This window comes from Megascapheus bottae, chromosome 2 (genome assembly GCF_031878675.1).
Source record: "Megascapheus bottae isolate mThoBot1 chromosome 2, mThoBot2.hap1, whole genome shotgun sequence".
In the NCBI taxonomy this organism is placed as follows: domain Eukaryota; kingdom Metazoa; phylum Chordata; class Mammalia; order Rodentia; family Geomyidae; genus Megascapheus; species Megascapheus bottae.
In genome coordinates, this window is record NC_143510.1 from 65945719 (window position 1) to 65958354 (window position 12636).

General features: G+C 34.7%; 1 protein-coding gene across 2 annotated transcripts in view; it reads left to right on the forward strand.

The window, feature by feature from the left end:
- Positions 1 to 12033, forward strand: part of Zdhhc17 (zDHHC palmitoyltransferase 17) — a 57351-nt gene extending 45318 nt beyond the window's left edge. For both annotated transcript variants that reach the window (XM_090328290.1, XM_090328291.1), the window contains 6 exons: positions 202 to 264; positions 4210 to 4303; positions 5329 to 5412; positions 6902 to 7059; positions 7918 to 8012; positions 9202 to 12033. In XM_090328290.1, coding sequence (XP_090184416.1) covers positions 202 to 264; positions 4210 to 4303; positions 5329 to 5412; positions 6902 to 7059; positions 7918 to 8012; positions 9202 to 9340 — 633 coding nt within the window. In that variant the 3' untranslated portion in view covers positions 9341 to 12033. The remainder of the gene's footprint in view (positions 1 to 201; positions 265 to 4209; positions 4304 to 5328; positions 5413 to 6901; positions 7060 to 7917; positions 8013 to 9201) is intronic.
- Positions 12034 to 12636: the final 603 nt, after the last annotated feature.

A 12636-nucleotide genomic window follows, 5' to 3' on the forward strand; every position in this document is an offset into this window, starting at 1 on the left:
GGGCTACTTGAATTTACTACTCTGTTTGTATTCATATTGTAATGGAATTGTAAGCAAAAGTCTTCCTTTTTTTTGAGGTGAAAATAAAGGGAATGTAAAGATAAGCATTGTGTTGAATGCATGGAAGTGATTTGTAGTGATGGCATAAGAGTTGGTGAACATACTCAGTTTTGAATAAAATATATTTTTTTTAATTCACAGACAATAGTTGAACTTGCAGAAACAGGAAGTCTGGACCTCAGTATATTCTGTAGCACCTGTTTGGTAATATTGTCTTTTCTGTTTTTCTTTCCTTCCTCCCAATAGTATTTTAGTGCACAAGGTATGAGGAGCAAGGAAAGTGTTTTATACCTCCTCACCCCCTTTACAATACCTGTTAATCCATGGTTTAAGAGGAGAAACATGGTATAAGAGTATTTCTTCTTTCCAGTGTGCTTATGCCTTATTAGTAGATCTGACATTTGTCATTCAGTACTATTTTGCATTCATATTTTCTTTCTAGTCTCTTAAACTATAACTCAGTAAACTTGAAAATTAATGATAAAATACTTCAAATAAAAAATTACATTCTTTAGCCAGGCATGCTGGCTCACGCCTGTAATCCTAGCTACTCAGGAGGCTGAGATCTGAGGATCAAGGTTCAAAGCCAGCCTGGGCACTAAAGAATGTGAGATTCTTATCTTCAAAGCCAGCCCGGGCACTAAAGAATGTGATTCTTATCTCCAACTAACCTCTAGAAAATGGAAAGTGGGGCTTGGGTCAAGGGTTGTGTGGTAGCCTTGAGCTGAAGAGCTCAGAGACAACAATCAGGCCCAAGGGTAGGGTAGTAGCCTTGAGTTCAGCACCCAGCAGAGTTCAAGCCCCATGACCCACAAAAACAAAACAAAAAATTACATTTTTTACTACATTTTAAGAATTTTTGAATTTAAAACAGTGAAAAATCATCAGATCACCTTTCAGACAGATAGCTTTCCATCAAGTTCAATTTCAGTACTATTTGTGTAAATTTGAACATTATTTTTTTACTGATTCTAAAAACAATCATCTTTAATAGGTCATATAAAATTGAAATAATTAAAATTGAGTAATATTTGCATTATAGTTAATTTTAGTAATATTAATAGTTTATTGTGTTGTAGATATCAGGTTTTTTAATCAAATAGTACCTTTTTACTTAATTTTTATAAGTTTTTGGGAAAAATAAGATTATTGCAGCAATTCTTTTTCTTTTCTTTTTTTTTTTTTTGGTGGGTCATGGGGCATGAACTTGGCCTCAGTATTGTCCTTGAGCTCTTCTGCTCAAGGATATCCCTCTACCCTTGAGCTAAGCCTCACTTCCCCGTTTTCTAGAGGTTATTTGGAGAGAAGAGTCTCAGATTCTTTGATGTCAGGCTGCTTAATCCTCAGATCTAGCTAAGATTACTGGCGAGAGCCACCACACCCAGCCAACCACGACCTTGTGGGATTCTTATAAGTATTTTCAAATAATTACCTTCATTCTTACAACCCATTTGTATCAATTTACCTATCACTTCAAACCAATAAGAACAGTATTACTTCTTTTTTTATTTTTATTAAAGAATTTATTAACATTGATTTTTATATCATATTTCAAATGACATATTTAATAAGTAAGTATTCAAGAAGGGAATCTCTATATACAATCACTGGCACTTAGATTTTAGAACAGTTAGGCTGAGGGCTTATATGTCATAGATGCATTGTTACAATGTTTTAATCTTCTCCTTCCTCCCCCCTTGAATTCAGTGCCTAGGCAATATCCTTGAGCTTTTTCCACTCAAGGCTTGCACTCTACCAAGTGGGCCACAGGGCCACCTCTATAGTTTCCTGGTGGTTGATTGGAGATGATTCTTGTGGATATTGCTTTGAACCATGACTCTCAGATCTCAGCCTCCCAGGTAGCTAGGATTATAGGATTGAGCCACTGAGGCCCAGTATTAAATCATTTTTGCCATGAAAATATCCCCAAATGTGTGTGAACTATCCCCAGGTTATATATGTACTTCAAAGTTATACAATAAATTATACCTTTGAATTATACTCAGAAGTATAAGTAACTAATATCTTAGTGTTGGTTAAAAATAAAGTAGTCAGGGCCGAGAATTTGGCCTAGTGGTAGAATGCTTGCCTCTCATGCACAAAGACCTGGGTTTGTTTCCTCAGTACCACATACATAGAAAAGGCCGGAAATGGTGCTGTGGTTCAAGTGGTAGAGCTCTAGCCTTGAGAAAACCCAAGGGCAGTGGTCAGGCCCTGAGTTCAAGACCCAGGACTGGCAAAAGAAAAAAGTGGTAAACTTAGTTCAAAACTTGGGAATAGTCTTTGGTAGCAGAACCCTAATTTCCTAGGTGGTTACTTTATGGTTCTTAGATCAATTCAGATACTGCGTCCTCAGAATAAACAGTGCTTTACTTTTGTAAGCATTTTTTAAAATTTTTTATTGTAATTAATAAAAGGGTTACATGATATTTGCCAGATAGAAGGTGCATTAATTCACATACATTGATACCCTTTCACATGTCTTGGTACCCATTACCCTCCCCCCCACCCGTCTTGGTTTTGTAAGCATTTTTAAAGGCACTGACTAGATACAGATTGGTTTTCAGGCATTTGTTTCACAATGTGTAATTTATGAGCTCAATACTCAGTATGTTTCCATATATTGCTGTTCCATGAAGTACTCTCTTTGACAATGTATGATGATACATTATATAAAGTCATTTAATAAAGGTAGCAGTGGGGATTCTTGTTTTCTGGCTGATACCAGTGCTTGAACCAGGGCTATCTTAGAGCCACAATGTCACTTAGGTCTTTTTGCTGGTTAATTAGAGATGAGAGTCTCATAGACTTCCTTTCTAGGCTGGCTTTGAACTGCAGTCCTCAGATTTCAGCTTCCTGAGTAATTAGGATTGCAGGTGTAAGCCACTGGTACCCAGCTAAGGTAGCAGTTTAATATTAAATATATATTTGATGACAAGATCAAGATATTTTGTCTTTATAACAAACTTTTTATTATATATTTTAAACCAAGTCATATTCTTTTGGATTGCTAATATCTTGTAAAGAGCATATTCTCTATGATTTAAAGTAGTTGTCATTACATGGGTATCTTCACTTTGATAGGCAGATCCCTAAGAAAATACATTGGTCAGTTTGCTAAAAATGCATTGAATGTTAGTGAGCTAAGGGTACTATTATGTTCAAGAACCTAGAGACCAAGTCACCTCTTCACCAGTTAATCTATTGCTTACTTTTGGCTGGTGTTTCCCAAAGGGAAATATATAGATGAGGTTGAAAGTGAGTGTTCACATTTCTTTCAAATAGGTTTAACCTCAAATCTGTGATGATGAATAAGAGCTCAACTTTACCTTTGATCCACAAATGTTTTTTATAGGTATAAGAACTACCTATGCCTTTTCTGGTACCTCAGAATAGGGTGTAACCTTTTACTGAGTGGTAGAAAATGACCCCAATATAAGTGGTGAAGGATTTTAGAAAAACCTTTTTTTCTGTCATGGGTTAAAAACTCTAGTTCTTGTCATATAGTTTGTATTAGGACTGTAGCCCTTTGAAAATCACCAATGAGTTTTTGTATTTTCTTGTCTGATTTTGTACAAACGGTAAAAATAATTTCAAGACACTTCAAAAGGGCAGTGTTTTGTTGTCTGTCCAAAACTGAATTAAGGGATTTTACATTTTTTCAATTGCAAGAAAAAGTAAATTCTGAGAAGAGAACATAATGAACTTTAAAATCTCAGGAGGAAGTTAAGGCGAAATTAATGTAGATATATAGGACTAATTATAGTAAAGCAGTTTTATTAATAATTTTGAATTTTAAAAGTTGCTTTCATTCACTAGTCTTTTTTCCCCCGAAAGAATAGTTTTACTTTGTAAGAGTAACCAGTGTCATGGTCATTAATGAGCTTTCAGCGTGTTTTTTGTTTTGTTTTGTTTTGTCTTTATCAGAGGTTTGACAGAGAGAATTATATATAGTATCATTCATTGGGAATCAGATTGGTCTTTTAAGATCTTTTTAAAGTCTGTGTTGTAGTTGTTCTTAATTAAAATAATGGTTTTTGTTTGATTTTGTTGATTTGGAGACAATATTGTAACTAGTTAAAACATACTTTATTTTTTCATAATTGTGCTTTAAGAAAATTAAAGTACCCTTACTGTGCCTGTTAACAGATTCGGAAACCAGTGAGGTCCAAACACTGTGGTGTGTGCAACCGTTGTATAGCAAAATTTGATCACCATTGCCCGTGGGTGGGTAACTGTGTAGGTAAGTAGTAATTTCTAAGTATATTATTCGTTTAAATTACTTGATTATGAATAAGTAGTAAGAAGTTGATTCTTCTGCCTCCTCATTGCCCTAAAACAGCAACTCAGTTGGGAGAGGGAAAAAAAAAAGTTAGAAAATCAGTGTCTGAAAGGATTGATGGGGGCTGAGAATGTGGCTTAGTGGTAGAGTGCTTGCCTAGCATGAATGATGCCCTAGGTTTGATTCCTCAGTGCTACATACACAGAAAAAGCTGGAAGTAGGCCATGGCTCAAGTGGTAAAGTGCTATCCTTTAGCAAAAGAAGTTCAGGAACAGTGCCTGAGACCCGAGTTCAAGCTCAGGACTAGCACAGAGAGAGGGAGAGACAGAGACAGATGGGAATGGGGGTGTGCACACAGGTGTTACAGTTCTCTCTGGTACCTTCTTTATTCTGCTTTCTCCATTGGGTAACAATGACACTTACCTGATAAAGAGGCAAATGTTTTGTTTTACATTAAAACTACAGAAAGTAAAGTAATAATATTTGAAATGACAGAGATGAAAGGTAAAAATTCTGCACACTTCAATGTTCAAGAGTAATCATTCTTCATTGTAATCTGAAGAGACAATGAAGTTATCTGTGAGATGGCCTTAGAAATTATATGAGGCCCTAAAACGGAATCATTATAAGAGCTTTGACTGGAGAGAAATCTCTGAAGAGTTGGTTGTAATGTAGTAGAAGTATTGTAAGGTTATTTTGAATCTCTCAAAATGGAAATAAAGAGAGACTTGGATTTAAAGTCAAAACTGTTACTCAGATTCTTTGGGCTTCTTGCCTTTGGAACAAACATAATTGCAGTCACCACGTATTTGTGTGTTATTGTAAGCAGTTTTAAGACTTTGTAAAACATTTATTTTCTGAAAACTAGCTTTAAAATGATTTATCTATTATTGTCTAAATTGTATCACACCTTTTGTAGCATACCCCTCAAATGTGTATTACCAGTTTTTTCTTAGTTGAAAAAAGAGTGCTTCTGTGTTCTTCAGGTGCAGGCAACCATAGATACTTTATGGGCTACCTGTTCTTCTTGCTTTTTATGATCTGCTGGATGATTTATGGTTGTATTTCTTGTGAGTACAATTAGTTTTTTTTTCTTTCTTAAAACTAATGTTTGCATACTGAGATCAGACTTAACTGATCAATGGAATGATAAAAAATCTTTAGCAAAAAAAAAAAATATGGTTTGCACGAAAAAAAAAATAAAGCCAGAAGTAGAGCTATGGCTTAAATGGTAGAGTGCTAGTGTCAGGAACAGCACCCAGGCCCAGATTTGAAGCCCTAGGACCATCAGGAAAAAGAAAAAAATATCTACACACACACACACACACACACACACACACACACACACACACACACACACACGCACATATACATATACATATACACATATGTGGTTGGGCACCTGGCAAATAAAAAAAAATATAGGATAGATTAATTGAATATATTCAACATGTAGTATAAACACTTCTCAGTGTGTGTATCTTCTGTTGGCTTTGAAAAGTTTGTGGGAAAAATAAACCAACATTTCACTACATGTGCTTGTATGACTCCAGTAACACGTAGACACAGAGATGGTTCCTTTTTTTTTGTAACCAGACATTTGGGAAAATAAAACTATACAGTACATGTGATGTTCTGAGAAGTAAGGTATAATTATTGCCTTATACTTAGAAGTTACCTTCTTAAATTGTTACTCTTGATAATGAGTGTAGTATCGTATGGAAAAATGGGGTTTTGTTGCATTGAGAACCCAGGCTAGACAGGAGTTTAAATGAACATGATGGTAACTATGCTTTAGGACTTGGGAAGTTAACTGTTCAGATGTACTACATCCTGGCTTAAAAATAAGATTTGAAAAGGATGGTTCCTACGCACTAAAATATTTTGCTACAACATATGAGAAATAAACACTAGCTGCCAATAAAAAGTACTTCTTTTGTTTTTGTTTTTGTTTTTTGCCAATCCTGGCACTTGAACTCTGAGCGTGGATGCTATCTCTGAGCTTGTTTTGCTTGTAGTAATAAGCACACTACCACTTGAGCCATAGTGCCCCTTCCAGCTTTTTTGAGTATTTTATTGGAGGTAAAGAGTCTTACTGAATTTCCTGCCTGGGCTGGCTTCAAACTGTGAGCCTCAGATCTCAGCCTCCTGAGTAGCTAGGATTATAATAGCTAGGTAGCTAGAATTACAATAACTAGGTAGCTGAGTACCAGTGCCTAGCTAAGGAACAGGTTTTGTGTGAGGAAAATTCCACCTTAGGTGATCCTGTTAGAGGTCCTCAACAACGTTTTCACTTTTATCTTCATATCTTAAGTATTACATAGCTATGATATTACAGCAATTAGCAATTAGTTTGTTCTTAATATGTGGCACATTTTTTAAGATTGCTGCTTTTCTATTTCTTTGATTTTTTTTGCTAATAGATATTAGCATAAAACCATTTGTTCTTATGTGTTATCAGTTAAATATAGACTTGTAAGATTTTGCTAAGTGTGGTACCAGCACCCAAGATGGTTGGATGATTATTGAGTTAATCAATCACTTGTCTTCTGGCTTTAGACTGGGGACTTCACTGTGAGACCACTTACACCAAGGATGGATTTTGGACATATATTACTCAGATTGCTACGTGTTCACCTTGGATGTTTTGGATGTTTCTGAATAGTGTTTTTCATTTCATGTGGGTGGCTGTGTTACTCATGTGTCAGATGTACCAGGTATGTGCAAGTACTTTCTTTGTTTCTAAAATCCTTTAAAAATTTCTTCCCTGCCTAGGCAACCATAAAAATACTATCTTTTAACTTCTCTGGCCTTTTAAATACTAATTTTCTTTTCAAATTGTTTTTCCTTTTTACCTTTCTCTTTTCCTCCTTTCTCATATTATGAATTTCTGATTTGTACTGCTTTCAGTGGAAAATTTTATTACTTCCAATTTAGATACATACAGTTGGACATTTGTAAAGCTTAATGATGCCATTTTATGTTCACTTTGATGTACTATAATTATTTACTCATAGATCTTTTGTTTTCAGTTTTGTTTTTTGAAACTCTGCATTGCCCGAACTCCCCCTGAACTACTTAGTGTGCCCGCATGCCTGGCTGAACTGCAGATTTTTTTTTTCTTGGGCAAGACTCTAGGGCCTTGCTCTTCTGCTCAGCCTTTTCCATCATAGATGGTACTCTACCCACTTAAGCTACTTCTCCAGGTCTGCGTTGTTGCTGGCTACTGGAAGTTAGTCTTGGAAGTTTGTCTCTATAGGTGACTTTGCACTGTGATTCTCAGATCGTAGCCTCCTGAGTAGCTAAGATTATAGGTGTCCACCTAAATTGTTCATTATAAAAGAAGGCTGAGGGAGATTTTGTCTGTGTAGGCACAGTATCTATTGGTAGAGGTACATAAATACTGGTTACTTGTTTAAAATATTTTTCATATTGACTTATTTTCACAGTGTCAATGATATGTAGACTAGCTTGATGGCTCTGATGGAAAACTACAATGTTAGTTCTCTTGAGAATTAACTTTTTTACATTAAATATGAAAACAAAGTAATGAATTTCTCTTTTTTTCTTTGTAGATATCATGTCTAGGCATTACAACAAATGAAAGAATGAATGCCAGAAGATACAAGCACTTTAAAGTTACAACAACATCTATTGAAAGCCCATTCAAGTATGTACATGTTTATAAATTTAATTTTTTCCCTTGTCACAGAAATGGTCTTAGGAAGCAAATTCAGTAATTGTCCAGTGAATACATCAGAGAATAGTGTTTTCTTTAGGGATAGCAATAGGATGTGAAGTAAGAATATTTCTTTCATCTAGCTATATGTATACTAGCATTTAAACATTACTGGACTTAAGGCAGAGTGTGGTACCTCATGCCTATAATCTTAACTACCTAGATGGTTTAGGTTGGAGGAACATGGTTCAAGGTAAGCTCGAGCAGAAATTTCACAAGAACCCCCAATCTCAACCAATAAAAGCTGAGCATTGTTGGCACACCAGTCATCCCTATGACTCTAGGGGACGTACAAGTAGAAGGATTGGGTACAGGCCAACCCAGGCAAAAAAGTGAGCTTCTGTCTTAGTGCCTTACTAGTAGCTAGGATTACAGGCAGGAGCTACCAGAGCCCAGCTTCAGTAACTTCTTGCTTGAGGGGATTTGCAGTCAGGAGATCTAAGGGTTGAGGTTTGAAGCCAGCCCAGGCAAGAAGTCTGTGAGACTCTTAGCTCCAATAAATTACTTAGAAAAAGCCAGAAATGGGGCTGTGGCTCAAGTGGCAGAGTACTAGCTTTGAGAAAAGGATTTTCAGGAGTTTGTGCCCATGCTCAGAGTTCAAGCCCCAGGACCAGCACCAGTCCCCCTTCCCCCAACAAAAAAGTTACTGAATTTCAGATTTCTGCAGTACAATTGGTTTCTAACACAGAATTTATCTCATTAACTACACACATTTTCATGTATATTTTGGAAATTCAATTTTAGTTTGATGCTTACAAATAAGTGTCCTAATTATATGAAATACTAATATTCTTTATTCTCAGGCTTTTGTAGTATGAATTATTGCATACTTTTTGGAAGCTAGCAAATCTTTTCATAAAAACAATTCTCTTGCAGGTACAATAATTATAAAAGGTGTAAAACTGATTGCTTGATACCTTAAATTGTTACCCTCAGATCCACTGCTCAGTTCATGTTGTGTTTATTTTGTCTTACATTTTCTTTCTCAAGTTTAGAGACATTGAGTTTCTAAATTTAGAAGAAAAAAATAGCATAAATTATATTGAAATTATTTTTATATTGAATTTGAATTAAAGTATTTGTACTAATTAATTTTTTTTCCATTGGGGACTATTTTTAGCCATGGATGTATAAGGAATGTTATAGACTTCTTTGAATTTCGATGCTGTGGCCTCTTTCGTCCTGTTATCGTGGACTGGACCAGACAATATACGATAGAATATGACCAAATATCAGGATCTGGGTACCAACTTGTGTAGCAACATCTTTATCCTCTGAAGCATATTGCTGAGTGGTGCCTGAAAATTTTGTCTGTCTGTGTCTCTCACACTCAAATCCACATCCTTGGAACAATAGCATGCTATGTGTAGAGCTAACAGTGAACTTTACAGTGTTCTTTTTTTTTTTCAACACTTTTATTAATAAAAGTAAACATGGACAGAACACACTGCCACTTCTGGAAAGAATAAAGATCATAAAAATAATTTTAATGGTTCTTAATGTGGGGAATTCACAACATACTCAACCTTTTGGTTTTTGTTCTCATAACATTTTTCATGAAGAGTGAACTGACAAACATGGCATACTGTCAGAAATGTTCCATTCTAACCAAAACTAAATTTATGTTATGTGGATAAACTTTATGATGTAATACTAGGGAGTATTTCATCTAATTCCAGGAAAATTGTCTTAAGTGATTGACTAGCATTGTGTACATTTTAGAATGTACATGTGAATACTGTGATGAGAATCATGTGGTCTTATTAGGGATCTACTGTAATGTGTCTTCAAAGACAGGAAATAATGTTCACAAAGAAATGTGCTATTTTGTTTCCATCAGCTGTTGCAATGCTGGCCTATTTCTAGTTCAGTGAAATAATTTGTAGTAACCTTGCTCTGAGGTTTTATGGTCTGATAATAAAAGCACTTGCATGAGTATACTAAGTCATATTTTGTTGAAATTTAAAAGCCCTACTAAGTGCATGATACACTGCATAGATTGTATATTAGCAGATAATATCCAGTAAAGCATAAATTACAATTTATTTTCATGTGCAAACCTTCCAATTTTTAAGAGTTGGGATTTCCAACAAAAGGCAAAATAAATAAGCTCGTGCAAAATTCTTAGTAATAGAGATAGATGGTTATACTTTTAAAATTCTGAGCTGCAAGCTGAAAAACAACTTGTAGAAAAAAAACAACAGTTTAAGATAAAGATGGAGCATGACCTCTGTACATAGCACACGTGAATAAAAGAAAAGCTAACGGTATATTCCTGTGTTTTAAAATAACTCAAGAGAAAGTAGAACTTAATCCCCCAAATCATTTCAATTTTCTTTCCAGTATTGAATGTTCTGAAGTTTGTTAATGCTGTCTGAAACAATTTCAGGAAGATTTTTTGTTGCTGTTAAATGTGATGCACTGATCAGTTTTTGTTGCAGCATTTCCATATCCTCATGGTAAACTACTTACTAGTCACTGCTTCATGAATATTGTTTACAGAGTGAGACTTGGTTTAGTCCTCTTTAAATGCTGTAGCAAAGTGGTTCCAGCAACCTGTGGGAAACCTGTGAGAGGGTAGGGGGAGGGAGAAGGGAGGGAGGTCAGACTGATGACAGATGCTATACCAGTGTAAAGAATGTGTATCTGTATATAAATAATTTATCAAGTAGTTTTCTTTTTGTGTCTGTGTATTTGTGTTTTTAATGCTGCTCATCTCATTTTTTTCCAACCAAAAAAGGGAGATATTAATAATGAGCTTCCAGTGATGTTCAATATTGCTGTTAATAGGCATTATACTCTGCAAGTTCACTGCATGCCTGATGCTTGGTAAAATTAGTATTCCCTGTAAAATACAAAAAGTACAGGAATTAAAGCAATCTAGTGGTATACCCGCCCCTTGCCTTAGTAAGAGGAGCAGTGAAAATGTACATAGTTGATGTTCAGTATTTCCAAGTACTACCATTTTTATATAGTAATTTCTTTGACCACAGTCAGACATCAGAAAGATGACCCTTAGTGTACCTGAGTGTTTTAATATTAGAAAATTGGCATATGTACTTTATTTTTGAAAAGGGAAGAGATGGGTGTGGGGTGGCAATAGCATCGTGGCATTTTGTCATAGGATGTAAAAAAATTGGTTAACTGTATAAATGTTTCTGATAGTTTTGATTAATAATTGGGGGAAATTTTAGATAATTTTTTAATTCAAAGTTATTTATAAAATACTAGGATTTGTTTTAATTTTTTGTATTTTGATCATTCACATGAAGACTCAGTTGTAATTTTTATCAAATACATTTTTATCAACAGTTAAAAGACTGATAAATTTCTCAGAATTATAGTAAGAATGCTGTTACCATGTGCTTTCTTTGTGGTACAATATTCTTTTCAGTACAAAAATGATGCCTCTCAGTTAAACAGGAAAAAAAAATCCTCTAATTGCATATAACTTGAATACTTGCAAGGAGAATCCTCTTAGTACTAACCATTTCATGGCAGCAGTGAATCTACAACTCTGAATTGTCATGTGGCCAGGAGCCAGCTTTGCAGCAGTATGCTATCTGCTTAGTTGTTTTGTAGGTCCTCCTGTGTGGAGCCAGTTTAACCTAGCTCTTACGCTGTCTATGAGGTGAACCTTTTGGAAATAGTTGAATAAATTAATTGGATTCTTGCAGGAAATAAGAACTTAATTTTCGGCTATAAACAATCACTTCATTTTGTTGTAGGAATTAATTTGAAATATTAACAGACATAAAACGGCATCATACTTAAGCTATGGATGTTTTTAATTTGTGTTTATTTATAACTGTGCCAAGTATTATTTTGCTACTTACTGTGTTACTTTGTGGAAAGGAAAACCTGTAAAGTGTTTAATAAATTAGTTCTCCTTATATAAATTGTCAAAATTTTGTAAAATATTAATCAGAATAAATATTGACTCTTAAGCGTGTGCTTGTTTATAATTTCAGTTCACTTGAGACACACCATGGTTGTGGTATCTATATTATTTATAATCCCATATATTTATATCCTATTAAACTAGGGTATAAATATATAAACTAGGACATATTCTGAAAATTCCCAATTCTGGAATTTTTAATTCTATGTATATGCAAGTATGTGATGTTTTAATAAAAGTAATTTTTTCTTTGTGAATTCTGGAGTTAATAAATTTTGGAGTTACTTAGGATTCTCAGGGAACCTGAGTTTTAAGTTTAAGTCAAAATGCAGAATACTAAAATATTACATAACAAAGCAATCGAAATTAAAAGAATCTAAAAAAAGAATTTTTAAGGGATTCTTTCCCATTGTTCATGTGTTTATTCAGTTTGAGGACCAGTAGTATTGAACAAGATTATTTTCAGAGTGGACTAATTCTCAATTTATAACTAAATTGGAAAAAAAAATACCTCCCATGCTGTCCAGAGCTCAAGTCTCAAATTTTGTAGGACTTACAAGTCCTACAAGGCCATCAGTTTTCAGGTACTTTGCTGTCTCCTTTATACCCACTTTGTATTCATCCCAGACTGAATGTTTCAGTCTAGACAATGCA